Below are 20,037 nucleotides of genomic sequence, written 5' to 3' on the forward strand. Positions count from 1 at the left end.
AGTTAACAGGAATGTGTATTAACACCATTCCCTCCACCAAAGGGAATGTGTCCCTCCTCCTCCCTGCAGTGTTTTTTTTGTTGTTTTTTTTTTAACTTTGGTGCAATACTCCAACCTGTGCTAGTTTCTTAAAGGTGAGATACAGAGTGAAATCTGAAATCATATGAGTGAACTTTTCTTGCTTTTATACTCAACTACATTAAAACACCTTGGTCTTCCTTGTGCTTCGAATGGATCTTTTTTCACTACTGATTTTGAAATATTTTTCACTGGTCATTTTACAAATGTTGACATTCTGAGTTTCATATGTTACAATTTTGACATGTTTTGGGACATATAAAAATTATCAGGTAAACCTTGAAGTATTGGAGGAATATATTTTAAAGTTGTTTTTTTTTTTATCTTTACTATAATGTTGGCTAAGAAAACTATATACCTTTTAGGTGAGTTGTTTAGCTTCTCCTTGGGGGAATCATGAAGCTTATAGTGCCAGGTCCATGTGTTCCAAAGTTTTATTATTTTTTTTGCTTAGAAAAAAAATGTTAAAAATTTTACCACCAGAAAATTCTGTCAAGTATTTGCCTTCATTCTTAAGGAAATATCTAAGAAATACCCAAGAACAAATAACCATAGTCTGTTAGTTGTTGTTGCGAGTAAATCTCACATCCCATCATGGTGTGGCTAACTCAGCTCCAGCTCATTCAGTAGCTGAAAGCTTTTCCTCACAGCAGTTACCAGTACTCACTACATTTCCTCACACAGAGCATTGGAAAGAGGTAGAAAAGGAATATTCAGGAGTTGAAATTTGGAGCCAGGTGGTTGAGCGCACATGCACTTATTACAGTACGCAAGGACCCAGGTTCGAGCCCCCCATCCCCACCTGCAGGAGGAAAGTTTTGCAAGTGGTGAAGCAGTGCTGTCTCTCTCCCTCTTTATCACCCTCTTGATTTCTGGCTGTCTCTATCCAATAAATAAAAATAATAAAAAACTTTTAAAAAGAATTCAAATTTAATATAATTAATAATGTATGACTATAGAATACTTCATAAAGAACACCTCTAAATAGGGGCCAGTGGTGAGGTACCTGGTTGAGTGCAGATGTTACAATGTGCAAGGACCTAGGTTCAAGCCCTTGGTCCCTACCTGCAGGGGGTAAAGCGTTGTGAGTGGTAAAACAGGGCTGCAGGTTTCTCTCTGTCTCTATCACCCCCTTCCCTCTCAATTTCTGGCTGTCTCTATCCAATAAATAAATAAATTAATTAATTAATAAATAAATAAATAGGAGTCAGGTGGTAGCGCAGCGGGTTAAGCACAGGTGGCACAAAGCACAAGGACCAGAATAAGGATCCCAGTGCGAGCCCCTGGCTCCCCACCTACAGGGGAGTCACTTTTAGGTGGTGAAGCAGGTCTGCAGGTGTCTGCATTTTTCTCCCCCTCTGTGTCTTCCCCTCTTCTCTCCATTTCTCTCTGTCTATCCAACGACATCAATATCAACAACAATAACTACAACAATAAAACAACAAGAGTAACAAAAGGAAATTAATAAATATTAAAAATAAATAAATAAATAATGCCTCTAAATAAAAGTGGTACCTGCACTGTGAACACGTGGCAGTGACAAGTGCAGCTACCAGGATGGTCTGCTGCCACTTCCTTGATCTGTGCTAAAATGTCTGCCATTGCATTTACATCACCAGTATAAAAACCAGCACAGCCCAAAAGGGAAACAGTGTTTCAGTTTGACCATGAAAGTTATTACTGATGGACTGATGGAATGGGCCTCTTGGTGGAGTATCAGGACTTATCCAGGGGCTCCTGGATGACAGTTGGAAATAAACTAGTAATGGAGTTATATCCTCAAATAAGCATACCAGGCTGCATATGTCAGCTGCCACCTTGGACAGAAAGGACTTTACTATGAGATTAAAGCCCAGGTATCAGATGGCTGCTAGGCAGTTGTGATGTGTTAGGTATGATATTCAGGAATAAGAAGTGGTGGTGTGTGTGTGGGGGGGGGCTCTAGCTCAGTACTGAAGCCTGTGCCCTATTTTGTGAAACTCTGGATTCAATCCCTGGCATCACATGAGAAAGCAAGAAAGGTGAAGCAGTGCTTTGTTGTTCTTTCACACACATAAATAAATGAGAAAAATTGATGCTGCAGTTGTGTGTCTGTGGGGGGGGGGACTCACTGGTATTGTACATGCATGAGTCCCCAAGTTCTAATTGTGGCATCATATTAAAAAAAAAAGATGAATGTGGGTGCCCGGCGGTAGCACAGCAGGTTAAACACACACACGGTGCTAAGCGCAGGGGCCTGTGTAAGGATCCCAGTTCAAGCCCCCGGCTCCCCACCTGCAGGGGGGGATCACAGGTCTGCAGGTGTCTGTCTTTCTCTCCCCCTCTGTCTTCCCCTCCTCTCTCCATTTCTCTCTGTCCTATCCACCACTAACAACATCAATAGCAACAATAATAATAACCACAATAATGATAAAATAACAAGGGCAACAAAAGACAAAAAATGGCCTCCAGGAGCAGTGGATTGGTAGAGCAGGCACTGAGCCCAGTGATAACCCTGGAGGCAAAAAAAAAAAAAAAAGGTGAGTGTATGATATGAGTGAAAGAATTAAGGATACATTTTATTAAACATGGTTCTTGTAGATCCTTAGCGTGAAAAGAACAAATAAATCTCTAAATTTGTTGTTGATTTTTATTAGAAATTTGGTTGATCAAAAAGTACATGAGGTATACAAAACTGACCCTCCTCATTTTAAGTATATGTTATTCTCGAGAACTTATGTATGACAACAGCTCTGCTAAGTACTTGTCATATGCCGTCTCACTTCTCATATAATGAGAAGGAAGATGTTACATGTTAGCAAATCCGGTGATTCAGCAGAAGTGACTCAGTCACAAGGCTAGTATGCAGATACGCTTTGTGGCTTAAGGATTAGATTAAAAATCAGAACTTGGGGACTACAGAACTCCTGCTCTCAGCTTCCATACTATGCTATTTTATTGACTATGCAAAGGTATAGAATTATTTATTTATTTATTATTTATATTTGTTAAGACAGAGAGAGGAAGGAAGGGATTGAGAGAGAGAGGGAGAGAGGGAAAGAAAGAAAGAGGCGCACACACACACCTGCAGCACTGCTTGGCTATTTGTGATGTCCCTCCACCCCACAGGTGGGAGCTGGGGGCTTGTGCATAGTAACGTTTGTGCTCAACCAGTTCACCACTGCCCAGCCCCTAGCCCTGGAATTTTTTTCTTCTTTTCTTTTCGTTTCTTTTCTTTTCTTTTCTTTATCCCTTCCTTCCTTTCTTTCTTTCTCTCTTTCTTTCTTTCTTTCTTTCTTTCTTTCTTTCTTTCTTTCTTTCTTTCTTTCTTTCTTTCTTTCTTTTTAAAGAAAGCCAGACTGCCACATGCAATGCCTCATTTGGTTGTATCTGGAGTCTTGGAAGCTTGACTACCCTCATTCTTCTACAAATGGACCTTGAGGGCTTGTTTGGAGGTTCTAGCAGGCAAGCACAGCTACCTGTACACACTCTCTACTAGGGGAAGGCTTTGTGTTTTCCCAAATGAATTTTTGATTCAAAATTAATATTTTATTTATTTATTTATTTTTCCTTTTGTTGCCCTTGTTTTTTATCGTTGTTGTGGTTATTATTGTTGTTGTTATTATTGCTGTCATGTTTTTTTTTTAGGACAGAGAGAAATAGAGAGAAGAGAGGGGGAAAAATAGACACCTGCAGACCTGCTTCAACGCTTGTGAAGCTACTCCCCTGCAGGTGGGGAGCCAGGGACTTGAACCAGGATCCTTCCTCCGGTCCTTACACTTTGCACCACGTGTGCTTAACCCACTGTTCTACCTCCCGACCCCCTCCTTTTAAAAAAAAAACGTTTAGAAAATTATGACCTTTATTTATTTATGGATAGAGACTGCCAGAAATCGAGAGGGAAGGGGGGATAGAGAGGAAAAGAGTCAGCAAGACACCTGCAACACTGCTTCACCACTTGCAGAGCTTTCTTCTTGCAGATGGGGACCCAGGGTCCTTGTGCTTTATAGCATGTGCACTTAACTAGATGCGCCACCACCAGGCCCCCAAAGTTAATATTCTTAAGTGTGATTTTGAAAATAAAGGGCGTAGAGCAAGGTTATTGAATCTTAGGATCTCACTGCAGGTATTTTATTCATTCAGTGTTATTTCTGTCAATGATTTCGTAATGGTTAACAATTTTTTTTGTTTGTTTGTTTCTTTTTTTAAAATATTTATTTATTTTCCCTTTTGTTGCCCTTGTCATTATTGTTGTAGTTATTATTGTTGTTGTTATTGATGTCATTGTTACTGGATAGGACAGAGAGAAATGGAGAGAGGAGAGGAAGACAGATACACTGTAGACCTGCTTTACCATTTGTGAAGTGACTCCCCTGCAGGTGGAGAGCCTGGGGCTCGAACCAGGATCCTTATGCAGGTCCTTGCAATTTGCACCACGTGCGCTTAACCCGCTGCACTACTGCCCAACTCCCAGTGGCTAACAATGTTACAGGATTACGGGGGTAGAGTTCCACATCAGACCCTGCGCCAATGTCCTGAGCCTCTTCCCTCCCCACTGAAAGCCTCCAGAGTTCTCACTGTCAGTTTGGCTTCTGCCCCATCTCTTCTTCTTTATCATTCATTCAAGTTCATGTGTTTCAGTTACTGGGTTATTCCACACAAGAGTGAGACCATCAGTAGTGTTTGTTTGATTGGTAGGTGGATTTTGCCTCCAGGGTTATTGCTAGGGCTCAATGTCTGCATGGTGAATCTACTGCCCCTGGTGGCCACTTTTTCCATTTATTTTTCTTTCTGTTTTTATTTGACAGGACAGAGGGAAATTGAGATGTAGACAGTGAGAGAGAAAGACACCTGCAGATCTGATTCACCATTCATGAAGTGTCCCCCCTGCAGTTGGGGACTAGTGGGTCATTGCCCATGGTGATGGGTGCACTTAACCCAGTATGCCCCTTTGTTTATCTTACTCCCTCACTTACTAGGAGCACTTTTTTCTTATTTAGCCAATTCTAGTTAAGATAGACACAGAGACTTTCATCCAGTTCTTATTTCTTGTTAAACATCTCTCTCTTAGGACATACTCGAAGAGTGCTTCACCTTTTCTGTATGAACTCTTTCACAGTCTTGTCACACATGAGATAAAATGAAACAAATTCAAGTAATTCAAAATAAGTGCAGACAAATGCCATTTTGATGGTGTTCTCAGCTTCTGCTGTTGTGAGTCACTGCTTAGGACCTAAAGCTCACATCAGGCTCACTCCCTCGGGCTTGGTCAAGGAGTGATGGTCCAAAGGAGTGGTGGTTGCAAACACCTGGGAACCTTTGCTTTGCACTTATACCACACTGGACTATTATCATACTGGATCATCCACCCTCTACAGTCACCTCCTTAACAATTTCTCATTCTCTCTCTCTCTTTCTCTCTCTCTCTCTCCATATATATATATTCCCACAAAGTCTTGACATAGTACAAGTAATCCAGTTCACCCCATAATGATACAGTGAATTATATACTTTCCTAAACTTAATCATTCAAGAGTCTCACTTCCTTCCCCACAGGCAAAAACCATTATATTTTGCACATGGCTCCCAGCTGGTTTCCACTGAAACCATCACAATCTATTTGAACACTGAGAGATTTAAGATGAGCTGTTTTATCTTTGGTCAACTTTTGTCATGGACCATTTTGTATTTGTATTTCAGTTTTGAGCACAAAGAAATCTATCTGTGTCATAATCGTGCTCTGCCACTGGGCAAAGAGGTTATGGATTTTATTTTGAAGTTGGTATCTCTTGAATATACTTATATCTTCTTTTGTCAGTGCCTTCTTCGTGGCCATTAAGAATAAAACATGCCATGCTTCAGGTCAGGGAGATTTCAGCATATAGGAAAGCAAAGGAAAATACTCAACTTTAAGTTTTTCTTATTTGTTTTCTGTCTATAATTAATTTATCAACACTTAGTTGGTAGAGATAGAACTCATTATTAGAAAACTTAGTTTAGGTTCGATTACTATAGACAACCACTATATGTATACGTATATATATATGTTTGATTACAGACTGAGACTGACATTTTTAGAGTTTGGGTGGCATCAGAACCTCAACCTATTTACAATTCAACCACTTTGGGAAGAACACTTTCATTATTATTCTTCTTCTAGCGTTTGCCCTTCTTCCGTAGCCAGTCAACAGCGTCAGGTTGAGCCTGATGTAAAGTTTCGAGACCTCCTTTGAATCTGGAGAGGTGGCAGTCGTTGACTATGTGGGTCATAGTCTGTCTGGAGCTGCAGGGGCAGTTCCGACTCTGGCTCCCCAGCGATGGAACATAGCGGCGCACCGGCCATGGCCTGCTTGATAGCGATTGAGGAGGGCCCAATCATAACGTGCTAGGTCAAAGCCGGGTTGACGCTCGCAGGGGTCTGTGATGAGGTGTTTGTTCTTTACCTCAGCTGACTGCCAACTCTGTTTCCAAGAGTCTGGAACAGAGAAGTTCAGTGTAGGCGTAGGGGACCAGATTGGGTGACAAGACATCAAGCATTGGACAGGGTGGGCGAAGATATCCGCGTATATTGGCAGGTCCGGTCGAGCGTAGACGTGGGAAATGAACTTAGATGATGCCGCATCCCGACGAATATCTGGTGGGGCGATGTTGCTAAGGACTGGCAGCCATGGAACCGGGGTGGAACGGATGGTTCCAGAAATTATCCTCATGGAGGAATATAATTTGGAATCGACCAAGTGGACATGGGGGCTACAGAACCATACTGGGGCACAGTATTCTGCAGTGGAATAGCATAATGCCAGGTATGATGATCGTAGTGTGGAAGCGCTCACGCCCCATGAGGAGCTGGCCAGTCTTGCAATGATGTTATTCCTCGCTCCCACCTTTGCTGCAGTTTTTATGAGATGTTCGTGAAATGACAGAGTGTGATCGAGAGTAACGCCAAGATAGACTGGCTGGGCTTCATGCCGGATTCTCGTATTGCCAAGCTGCACATTAAGCTCACGCGAGGCTGAGGCATGGTGTAGATGGAAAACAGATGATACCGTTTCATTCTTAATTTCCAATAAAGAGAGTGTGTGAAAGAGAAGTGGAGACACTCCATTACTGTCCCAGGGTCTATAGAGTCTCCCCTAGTGACATGTTCTCTTGTGCTGTCTACACTTAAGCTTGGGACTTTGGGCACAGGAAGGCTTATACTCAGCTGGATGGTATCTCCCAGCCCCAAGGGAAATTTCAGACTGAATCCTTCCAGACTGTAGGAAACAAAGAGGGCAAATATCAAACATCAGTTAAATGCAAATTGACTCTTTAGTTTGTTTTTTAAACCTGAACTCTGCTCAGTTCTGGGTAATGGTGGGGGTGGGGTGGGTATTGAATCTGGGACCTCAGGAAAGCCTCAGGCATGAGAGAATCTTTTTGCATAACCATTATGCAATCTTCCTCACCCAAACTGAGCATTCCTTTGAGGACTACCCTGTGGATGCATCCCTCTGGTTGTTTTTATGATAGTGCTACCATTTGGGTATTAATTAATTGAAAGTCTAATAATATATTACAAGTTTGTATTTTCTTAGTCTGTGAATATTCCTCCTTGCTCTAGTCATAGTGCTAGTTTCATGCTTTTGTATTTGTGGGTAGACCAGATTATAAGGATTTAGTTCTTTGTGAAGACTTTTCATTGTCTTGGCTATAAAAAACAGTGATGTTCGTTCTCATGTTCTGGACCTAGTTCAGACACCCAGCACTTCCATCATCACAGAAAGTTGCCATTTCTTACATCATCACTATCTTTTTTTATTTTTTATTTTTTAAATTATCTTTATCTATTTATTGATAAAGATAGCTAGAAAATGAGAGGAAGGGGTTGGGTGGGGAGAGACAGACAGAGGCCTGCAACACTACTTCACCACTTATGAAGCTTTCCCCCTCCAGGTGGGGCCCTAGGACTTGAACCTGAGTCCTTGTGCCTTGTAATGTGAGTGCTTAACCAGGCATGCCACCACCCAGCCCCAATTGTCACCATCTATAATGATTGGAAGCCTATGGTAGTTACCAAGCACTAATTCAACTTCTCCCCCTTTATTTGTTGTTGTTGTTATTATTTATTATTAATTTATTTATTTGCCAGGAAACTGTTCAACTTTGGCTAATGGTAGTGCTGGGGATTGAACCTGGGTGGTATGGTGCCTCAGGCATGAAAGGCTTTTTGCACAACCATTATGCTATCTCCCCAGCCCATGAATTCAATTTGTAAGTGCAAACAGCCTCCTGTGCTTAGTCACTCCTACATTGATTGGTACAGCTCTAACATGCTACTGTAGTCTTCAAATATACTAAGTATATTCTTGTATCCTGGAGTTCCTGCTTGTTGTTCCCTTTGTCTGGAATGTTCTGTGTGATTTGGTCTTTACAGTCTTCAAGTCCCTCCTTAAAGGATGCTTCCTAGGGAAACTTCGAATAACTTAAGATATTAAGTATCTAAAATGACTTTCCCCAACTATCCTTGCACATTGCTCTGTATTTGCTTATTGTATTTCTTGCTGCCTGGTATTTTATTTATGATCTGTCTACTCTAAAGTCTTTGTTCAGTTTTCCCATGTAATCTTGCTCACCTAAGTCTAGGCAATGTAATGTCTAGGGGCACAGGACTTCAAATCAGGCAGATAAGATTTAGGAACCCAGAAACACTTTCCAAACTATGCATTCTCAAAAAAATTACTCATATGTTTTGAACTTTAGTTTTGTCACCATAAAACAGGGTAAAAATACTTGCTCTCCAGCATCAGTGTGAAAATAAAATTTCTCTATAGCCTTTAGGCCAGTGCTCGGTTCATAATAAATTTTACACAAATGCTACGCCCTATCATCTCCGCTATTATTGTTGAAGTCACTTGAGTATTTCACTGCTGTGAACCTTGTCTCATTGAAAAATCGACAGTAAAAGCTATAGAAAGAGACTTCTTAAATAAACCTTCAAACCCTCTAGGTCTATGATCAGAAATGAGCTGTTGAATAGATTAGGGTCAAGTGTGCTGGAATAATCAAAACCAAAATAGAACTAGTATGGATTCTCAGACTTCAGTTTGCAAAGGTAAAAGACAAAGGAATGGACAAGTATCTTACTGAACTGAGTATTCTGTTGTAAATATCAGTGAAGAAAGATGAGGACCCTTTCGAACAGAAAACATCAGTTACTAGGCCTGTTTTGGAAAATGGGTCTGACCAGAATGTCTGCGGGGTTTTATATAAATGACTATAATGTTGCTCCAAAAAACCAAGTAAACAATAACCTGAGATTGTAAACCCATCAGAAAAGTGCAAATCTCTGTTCATTTGGTAGAATATCCTCTGTGTTGGTTGAAGTAACTAAAAATGTGATGAAAAAGATTAGAGACCAGAAATAGAGGCTTAAACTGTCACATGAACAGGGAAACTCCTGACCAGAGTTTATAGCCCTTCCTGAAGAATCACCTCACACAGAGTACCAAACCTTGCATTCACTGCTCCGGGTACACACATGGAGAGGGAAGCGGAACACAGAACAGGAGAAATGAAGACTTTCTGAAGCATCCCCTACAGGTGGGAACCAGGAGTTTAAACTCTGGTCTTTGCCCATGGTAATATGTATGTTTTACCAGGCATGCCAGGACCCTCCCCCAGACAGAAAAACTGAGTTCAATTATTTAGGGATTCAGATACCATTCCAGTGAAAGACAGGCTAAAAGAATCAGTTACATTTGGTTAAGTTTTGAGAATGGAAAGAAATGATGACTTGATCCCACTGTTTAGATGGAAGAATTTTTTGAAAGGATGATTGGTCTTTCTGTCTTGGGAAGACCATCTTAAAATCATTAGACTCTACTTTGGTTCAAGTACTTACACCTCTGGAATATAGCAGAACATTCCATTAAAGATTCCTTGACTGTCCTATCCAACAACGATGACATCAATAATGACAATAATAATAACTGCAGTAATAAAACAACAAGGGCAACAAAAGGGAATAAGTAAATACTTTTTTAAAAAAGGGAGTTGTGCAGTGGTTTAGCGCAGTGGATTAAATGCACAAGGACCAGCGTAAGGATCCCAGTTCAAGCCCGGCTCCCTACCTGCAGGGGAGTAGCTTCACAAGCAGTGAAGCAGGTCTGCAGGTGTCTCTCTTTCTCCTCCCCCTCTGTCTTCCCCCCTTCTCTCCATTTCTCTCTGTCCTATCCAACAACGATGACATCAATAACAGCAACAATAATAACTACAACAATAAAACAAGGGCAACAAAAGGGAATAAATAAATATTTTTTAAAAAAGATTCCTTGACTGTCATAATAATAAGCTATTGCAGTTGTCCAACAAGGATGTGTTTGCAGTTCTCTGCTAGAATAGTTTAAAGACGGTAACTCTCCACCTGGTGTAATTACAACACTTGGGAGAGAATGAAGATGGTTGGGATGGATAACTTGGAGAATTTTTTTAAATCTCAGATATACATATTTTATAGTTGAAGGGGAGTTACAGTCAAAGTACCTGTAATTTAAAAAAAATGCCTCAGGGACACCAATTTGGTTACTTATAAAATAATTTTATGTTAAAGTTGCTCATTTTTTTCATTCTGTATTGTAGCTTTTTTTTTTTTTAATCAGAGCACCACTTCTCAGCTCTGGCTTATGAATCTAGGACTTTGGAACATCAGATGTGAAAGTCTTTTGCATGACTATTATGTTATCTCTCCCTACCACATGACTATTCTTTTTATTTATTTTTTTCTACCTGGTTGAAAATGCTAGAAATATCATTTTTTTAATTTGTTCTTTTTGGATTTTTAAAATCTGTTTATATCTTTATTTGATAGGATAGAGAGTAATTGAGGTGGGGGAGAGACAGAGTCAGGTATGGCATTTGTTTTAGCGCTTATGAAATATCTCCCATGAGGTAGGGACCAGGGCCTTGAACCATGAGGCAGGGACCAGGGCCTTGAACCCAGCGTCTTTGTATGTGGTAATATGTGTGCTTAACCAGGTGAGCCATTGCCTGGCTCCCATCATTAACTTTTTCAAGATTTGCCAGTCCCTGTTCAGGTGCCAGATGCTGGGCTAGCTTCGCGGGCGGGAGAGAGATGACCAGGGACTCATGGCTGAGCTGGGAAGCAGTTCAATCTTTATTGACGAGCAGGGATGCAGTTCAACAATCTAATCTCTGTTCATTAGAAAATACTGTCCTTGGAGGGAGAGACAAAAAAAAAAAAAAAAAAGAAAAAGAAAATACTGTCCTTTATATCTCCTGAGGCGGAAGTGTCAGGAAGAGGAAGTATGTAGGATAGGGGGTGGGGAAAAGGAAAAAGCACGGGAACCAGTGGGGATTAAACCAATGAAACCAATGATTATGTAAATAAACCACAGCGTTAGGCAATACAAGCGAACCTAACCTGATGATCAAAACAGAAGGTCTTATAAGCAGAATTTAGAAGCATACCAACAAAGATTCCTTTATTTACTTGTGTTTATGAAGAGTAGACAATAAGAGTGAACAGTAGATTGACCAGGACACAGTTCTGCTCTGATATACAGTGATGCCAAAGACTGAACCTGGACCTCTGGGACCTTAGCCAGGCCAGGCTGCCTCTCTAGCACTGAGCTCTCTCCCATGCCTTCACTGAATCTTTTTCATGGAAAGATTGTCCTGCTATTCAACTTGCTATAAAATATCATCTGATAGAATATTTCTGTTCCTATTATTTCTCTGAGAAACATTTTCCTTTCCTATGACTGTGTCTTTGTTTCTTGGAAATCCACTTTCTCAGGTTATGTTTATAATATTAAATGTTGAGGCTCTCCTGAGATAGTGCATGTTTCCAGTCCTTGGTTTTCTCCCTCATTATTTTATTGAGGGGATGGTGAAAAGTTTATATTACAGTTGTCAGTACATGAGTGCCATTCCTCAACTCCGCAGGTAGGTGCCTGTAAAACGCTCTGAAGCCCAGCTTGGGTTCTTCTCCACCACCCTGCAGTAGGGTCCCAGGGCCCTCTCTACCCTCACACACACTGTCCATTTTGCTTCCCCAGAGTCTTTTGTTGTGATGCAATAAACCCCACCCAGTCCAAATTTCACTTTGCATTTTCTTCCCCCACCCCCTGCTGTCCTTGTTTCCTAAGTTCCACCTATACCTGAGATCTTTCATTCTTCTTCTTGGCCTTTGTTTGTTTTTCTATTTGCCACTAGGGTTATTGATGGGTCTTAGTTCCATATGCTCCACTGTTTGCAGTAGCCCTTCCTCCCTCTCCTTCTCTCTCTCTTCTCTTCCCTCTTCCTCTTCCCGTCCCCATCCTCCTCCCTCTCCCCTTCCCTCTCCCTTCTCTCTCCCCCATTAAAGATTCCTTGGCTTTCAAAATAATAAGCTATAGCAATTGGCCAATAAAGATGTGTTTGCAGTTCTTTGCTAGAATAATTTAAATGTAATAATTCTCCACCTGCAGTAGTTACAACTCTCTATCCTTCCATCTTTCTTTCTTTCTTTTTCTTTCTTTCTCTCTTTCTTTCAGTGAGAGACAGAAATAGGGAGAAAGCAATAGAGAGAACTGTCCTATACAGAGTAAATGTGGCTATTGTCATGACTGTTTTTTTTTAATTTCGTGTCTGGTTTCCCTGAATACCTGTATTACTACAGCTAGGTGTTTGTTTTATGTTTTACTTTTTGGATGGAGGCAGAGAGGGAAGAAGAGAGAGAGAGAGAGAGAGAGAGAGAGAGAGGAGAGAAAGAAACCGTAGCACCAAAACTTTCTTCAACTTGGTAGAGCAGAGAGAGGGAAGAAGAGAGAGAGAGAGAGAGAGAGAGAGAGAGGAACCATAGCACGAAAACTTTCTTCCACTTGGTAGGGTTTGAGTTCATACTTGGGTCATATACATGGAATAGCAACATACTACCCAAGAAAGCTATTTTCCTGGCCCTGCTAGATTTTTTTTTAAAGATTTTATTTATTTATTTATTTAAACCAGATCATTACTCTTTCATGTGTGATGGCAGGCTTGAACTTGGGACCTCATACTTGTGAGTCCAGTGCTGTAGCCACTGTACTACCTCCCATTTTAAAGAAGAAGGTGGAGGTGAAGTAGGCCAGTTGGCTGAGTTAATGGAGAATAAGCCCTATCTCGAAGGCAGATTAGAGAACTTCAAAGTTTTGGAAAACGTCTTTGAATCTAACCAATGCACTATGGAAAACCCCTAAAGAATCAATCTAATTATTTAATTAAATAGATTATGCTGACTTTCACTACAGAATGCAAGCATAATTTAGAAAATGGGGCAACTTAATTCTCTTTTGTTTTCCAATTAAGGCAATTGCTCTAATAATAAGGGGTACTCGTGCTTGAGATATATATGTGTGTGTGTGTGTGCTCTTGGATATATGTTCTGTTCATAATTTCAGTCTTTCTTTTCACTGAAAAGTAAAATTTTCACCTGTTGAACCATCGGTTCATTTGCTAGAATGCTCAGATTTCCCAGATTACAACCTCAGAGAAAATGCCTGCCTGCCATCAAAGCTGACAGGAGCAGGACTGGCCACCCTGCAACTCTTCTTTCCCTGCCGGCTATAATTAGGATGTAGAAGCAACTTAGCTCTCACTTTTTTGCTGAGCCAGCTTACCATAGCAGACCACATGAGTTCGCTCTTAGCTGAAAGTGGTAAAGAAAATGCCAAGAATATTCATTTTAATTGGTCAACATCATATAGACCTTTAGTGCAAAACTATTGTTTTTTGTTTTGTTTTTGTCCTGTATTTCATATTTCTTTCTGCCCTAATTTATTCTGATGAATTTCTTTACTTTCATATGATTATCCTTTTCACTACCATTTTCGATGGTTATTATTGGAAAAGTCTCTTCTATTATTACCTTACAATGTCATCTGCTTTAAGAGTAATTAAAACCTGTAGAAAATCCTGACATTTCCACATTGATAAGAAGCACATTTCTCATCAGTTGGTGTCTGAGAGTGAGATAAATTGACACTTTTTAATGTTTGCTTTGATTTTTTTAAAAAAATGTTAGTTATTTATCCAGTAGAAAGATAGGAGGAAAGAGAGAAAGAACCAGATATCGCTCTGGTACATGTGCTGCCAGTGATTGAACTCAGAACCTCATGCTTGAGAATCCACTGCTCCATCCACTGTGCCACCTCTCAGACCACTGCTTTGATGTATTATGTTTTCAAATGAACTCTGTGGTAGTGTGTATTGGTGGTGGTCATGGTGGGAAAGAGGCTATAAATGGTTCTTTAATGCAAATAAAAATTTACATTTCTTCTTGTGGGTTTAACTGATATTTCCCTGAATCCTGGAAAATGCTTAATTTGTAATTTATTGTTAATCCAAGTGGGGAAAGATCATATTTTTAAAAAGGAAAGAATGATAAGAGACTATTGTGAGCCAGTGTGTAAGAGACCATTATGCTGACTTTTAACTTGGGAGGACCCACCTAGCAAGTAAGGCATGATCTAAGTATAGAAAGTTGATTGTTAGAGTTGTTTAAAATTGATTGTTTCGAGTTGATGTGATGTTTCTTATGGGAGGTTCATAGTCACCTTTTAGTTATATAGAACTATCGCTGATGTTGAAAGTCCTCTGCTCATGGGCATTGGCAGGTGGGTCCACATCCCCAGCCCGCTTCTGTCTCTCCCGAGTAGGGTAGGGCTCTGGAGAGGGGAGGAACACTGGGCACACTGAGCAAGCATGCCTTTTTTTTTTTTCTTTTTTTTTTTTAAATAGAGGATTAGGAGCTGTGCTATGGAAATGGGGCAGCTGTCTCTTGTTGCCTATCAGACCTTACTTGAAAAGAATGAGGAAGAAGAAAGTCAGCAGTGTCTCAAGCTGGCTTGGTGTTTGGTGGCTGGGTGATCTGGCAAAATAAGAGTATTTCCCAGGAATAAGAGATTTCAGTGTGCTGAAGTGGCACCCGGAGGTTTGGATCCATCTTGACTTTAGCAGTTTATTTCAGTATTGAAACTGCTAATTAGTGAGCAGGGTCTAGTGAAGAGAAAGAGAAATTTAAACTCATTAAGATAAGAGTGTAAGGTGGTCCAGGAGGTGGCACAGTGGATAAAGCATTGGACTCTCCAGCATGAGGTTCTAAGTGCAATCCCTGGCAGCACATGTACCAGAGTGATGTCTGGTTCTTTCTGTCTCTCTTCCTACCTTTCTCATTAATAAATAAATACAATACTTTTTTTTTTTAAAGAAACCAATGAGTATAAGAAAGTTCAGTAGTATATAGTGATGTTGAAAAGGTCCTCCTAGGGCTGGGGAGGCAGCATAATGGTTATACACATACTTTCATGTCTGAGGCTCAGAGGTCCTAGGTTCAATCCCCAGCACTGCCATAGCCAGACATGAGCAGTTTAAGTGCTCTGGTGTTTGTCTGTATGTCTCTCTCTTTCATTAAAAATAAACATGAAAATATATAAAAAAGAAAACTTCCACTTATATGAATTTAAAAGTCATAATTCACAAAGAAATAGATTTAAAAGTTTAGATTAAAAAATGTTATCAAGTATAGTCTAAGCCAGAACTACAATAAAATTATTCCTAATTTTGTAAAGGATTATTATTATTATTATTTTTAAATTATCTCCAAGACCTGAATTTACAGGTGAATGCAACCTTAACATGTATTTCAACTGGATGATGGCTCTTGAAAGGTGAAACCATGAAGCAGATACTCATTTTTTTTCTTTTGAATTTTAATTACCAGGTCCTTCATAGGCAACAGTCCCAGCCCGCCAAAGAGAGTTCCCCTCCCAGAGAAGAAGCGCCTCCCCCACCTCCTCCAGTTGAAGACAGTTGTGCCAAAAAGCCCAGGTCTCGCACAAAGATCTCCTTGGAAGCCCTGGGGATCCTTCAAAGTTTTATTCACGATGTAGGCTTGTACCCGGATCAGGAAGCTATCCACACTCTTTCTGCTCAACTGGATCTCCCCAAACACACCATCATCAAGTTCTTCCAGAACCAGCGGTACCACGTGAAGCACCATGGGAAGCTTAAGGAGCACCTGGGCTCTGCGGTGGACGTGGCGGAGTATAAGGATGAGGAGCTGCTGACAGAGTCCGAGGAGAACGACAGTGAGGAAGGCTCAGAAGAGATGTACAAAGTGGAGGCAGAAGAGGAAAATGTGGAGAAAAGCAAGGCCGCTCCTGCAGAACTTGACCAGAGATAATGTGAACTCCTCCCAGGCAAAGCAATACATTGGTCCAAGGACTTTCTGTTGTAGTTCCTTTAAAAAGGTTTTGTGTTTTGTTTTTTGCTTTATTTTCTTTCTCTCTCTCTCCCGCTCTCTCTCTCTCTCTCGTCTGTTTTGTTTCTCTTATCCTTTATTTGAGATTTCTTTGTTGCACAGGATACAACTATAGACTGAATAAGTTCAGTATTTCCAAATCAGACATCACCTTGGCAAAGACCTTTCAAGTGTTACACTTTTACAGTTGATTCAATCATAGTAATTATAATCACGGAGACTCTGCCTTCATTAGCCTTGCACTTCTGGAAGAGACACCAGGCAAGTTCCCGGAGGAAAAGACCTACGAAATAAATGAAGGAAGCTACGAGTGTGTGTATATGTATATGTATATATCTATATATTTACATATATATATTAAAAATTGCATGGGACAGAGAACTTTACAATCTGAAAGAATAGACTGTGAAATGAGTTCTTAAAGAAGAGACTTGTTTATGTATTAAAAAAAACACTTCACAGTGAGTCGCTTTGGCTTTTTGATGAACTGCGGCCTGCTCTCAGGGTGGGGTGACTATTTTTGAATTCCTATTTATTTTCTTTGTTTGTCCCTGATTTTTTTTTTAATTCTAGGCTTCCTATCTGGCAGCTTGATGGGTAATTTTTGAGGTATGTATTTAACAAAGTAAATAACACTGCCAAAAAATATAAATAAATAAAAAGAAAGGGAAAAAAGGAAAGACTGAAGAAATAAGTCAGAAAAAAAAATCAGGGGATCTTAAAACTATAAAAGTCAAATTTCTGTAAGGACACAATGCACACTTAAAGTGACTTGATATGTTCCGTTATTCAACTTGTAATCACTGTAGTGAACAGATTTATTTCTGTGGAATTCCAAATAAGTAAAACTGAAATTCAGTACAGAGAAAACTTGTCCATTAGTGCAGTCTTGATAAGATGACATCTCAGTGTTGGACATATGGAATTCATTAGTATGAGCCACATTTTATTGTGAAACTTATTTACCTGCTCGTGGCTTCAAATATTAAAATCAATAAGCCTGCTCATTTAAAAAGTTGTTTGTTGTTACTGTTTTTTTTTTTAGGGGGGTCTTTTTTTTAAATAGAAAATAGTTCAATGTAATATTAAGTTAGAAAAGAAGTTACTGCCCAGCTAAAGGGGTACCTTCTCAGATAAATGGTTGCCCTTTCTCCCCAAAAGACCTTTTTCATATCTGTTTCTCTTCGGGCTTCCTCTTCTTTCTACATTCCATTCAACTAAGCAAATATTTTCAGTCCTTGCTCTCCCAAGCCTCATCCCTTCCCTGGTATGGCAGCCTTAACAAGATTTTGCTTTTTGAATCATTGTGTGGTCCTAGGCAATGGAAGTAGTGAAGCAATTAGGAGAAACATTTTCCCAGCTACCTACATAGCAGTTCCCTTACCTAAAGCAGAACTAAGACTGGCTGGCTGCTTAGTGGAAAGAGCATTAAATCTGCAGTCCCTTGTAGCTCACCCAAACTCCTTGAGCTCTCTGTCAGAAACACCAGAAGCATTAGTGTCCACTTCTACTCAGTAGTAACTGTAAGAGGAGACCTCATCTTCTATCTAATAAATGCTTCAAAGTGGCCATCAAAGAGTCCCACATGTTTGGATTTTTTTCCTTCTTTCTTCCCTCCTTCCATCCTTCCTCCCTTTCTTTATTCCTTCCTTCCTTTTCTTTTCTTTCCTTTATTTCTTTTTTGAGTTGTGCTCTCATGCAACCTTGTGAAAGACCTCATGCAATATCACTTTGAAAGTTATTTTCTGTTTACTACACAAACATTGTAATATAACTGTTAATACTATTTATATATTTGAAAGGTATAAAAGGTAGGAGTTAAAAAAAACCTCTATGTGTAGATATTAACTCAGAACTTACAATATATAGGGAGAAGACATGTTGCAATACAAGCTAATTCTAGCTGCTCAGTAACCTCTGGAGTTTTTAAAGGGACATTTTCCTGTACTTTTTTCAAAAAAATGATGTCAAACAAAAATTCTCTTGACATGAGCGTCATATACTCTTGCAGAAGGATAGTTGTTTGCAGTGAGGCCCTGGGCCCATCCTTTCTCTTTCTGTAGAGTGCTGCAGCTTTAGCCAGAAAGTCCTTGGTTGCTGCCTCCTAATCTCCGAGTTACTCTTTCCAGATTGTCTTCTTACACTGTTACTGAAGGTCACTCTGTACATGTAATGGAATCTGATTTTGCCAAGCTCTTACAAGGTGGTTCATCTCTTGATGGCATCCGCATTTGGTATCTTTTACACTTCAACCAAAAATTTATTAGGTATTTTTCAATGCTCAGTCTTGCCTTTCATTTTTTTGATTTCACTGCCAGGTGTGCAGTGGTTCTAAGTGAATCTGTGGGCATTTTAGCCTGTGGTCTTGCCAGATCTTTGCGGATTACAATGCACATATGTCTATTTATTGAATATCTGTCATATAATATCTATTGGGAAGAAAAAAAAAACTTTCTCTTGTAGTGCCTCTTGACAAAGCACAATTTCCCGCCTTTTTTTTTTTTGTGAAATGGAAAAAAAAAACAAATTGTGTTTTATTGCGGTATCAACAATGTGAATAAGGATTAACATATTGTAAATGTTCTTTTTTCCATGTAAATCAACTATCTTTGTTATCACTAAGTGATAATTAATTTTTAACTTATGTGCATTGTTAGGCTGTTAGAATTTTTTGGTTGTTAAAAATAAAATGCATTCAATAAATATGACTTTGTTTGTCAAGTACTTTACTTGGTATTGCCTTCTTTTTCCTTTTAATTTTTCATGCAGTGAAACCTAGTGTGTATAAGGAAAATCAATCCCTCATTTTGGGAGTATGACAGCAGTACCCGAAAGGACAGATACCAGAGTCCTGCAGGATGCATGGGTCTCATTGAACATGTGGTTGTATGTGCATCTCTGTGTGTTTATTAATCCACTTCTGCTCACATCCTGGGGCTGGCAATAGGGAGAGTCATTTATCCAGACGTTTTGTCACATACAAACACAACTCAAATGCACCAAGATATATTTATGAGCTCCCTTCTTTAGTTTTCTAAGTGAATATTTTCTGCTTATAATTAAAAACCACAAATGACTGCGTGTCAGGAAACTTTTGGAGTACATATGTCCATGATTAATGGACATAAAAAAAACCTTTTTATTTAGAGCTGGGATACCATAGTGTGTGCAAAGAGGAATGCCGAAAGGTCGATGTATCTGAGAAATGTGTGAAAATGATTTTTTAGAAAGTGCCTACAATAGGGAAAAACAAGTGTTCAAAAGACTTAACATTATTAAGGAAGGATAAGTGCTTAGCTTCAGGATTGGCAAAGAGAAATTCAAATAAAAGAATGACTTGTTTTTCACTAACATTTTAAATCATTTTCCCTGCTTTTTTTTTTTTTTAATTTGATTGCATAAGGCATAGTTTTTCCTCCCTTCCTCATTTCCCCCTTAGGGTAGTTTACAGTTAACAAAACATGATTTAAAGTGAATCTGGGGTGGTCTCAGAGATGGCACAGTGGATAAAGCATTAGACTTTCAAGCATGAGGTCCTGAGTTTGATCCCCAGCAACACATGAATCAGGGTGATGTCTGGTTCTTTCAATCTCTCCTCTTATCTTTTCATTAATAAATAAAAATTACTTATATATATTTAAAATATAAATAAGTGAATTCAAGGGATCAATGTGTTTTCAACAAGGCAAGCATATCAA

At 39.6% G+C, this 20,037-nt stretch overlaps 1 protein-coding gene across 1 annotated transcript in view; it reads left to right on the forward strand.

Annotated features, from left to right (window-relative positions):
• The window catches only part of SATB2 (SATB homeobox 2), a 237,093-nt gene extending 218,030 nt beyond the window's left edge, over positions 1-19,063 (forward strand). Inside the window, exon 13 of the mRNA XM_060193495.1 lies at positions 15,800-19,063. Within this exon, the coding sequence (XP_060049478.1) occupies positions 15,800-16,261 (462 nt within the window). The 3' untranslated portion in view covers positions 16,262-19,063. The remainder of the gene's footprint in view (positions 1-15,799) is intronic.
• Positions 19,064-20,037: the final 974 nt, after the last annotated feature.

Source organism: Erinaceus europaeus, chromosome 7, assembly GCF_950295315.1.
Source record: "Erinaceus europaeus chromosome 7, mEriEur2.1, whole genome shotgun sequence".
NCBI lineage: Eukaryota > Metazoa > Chordata > Mammalia > Eulipotyphla > Erinaceidae > Erinaceus > Erinaceus europaeus.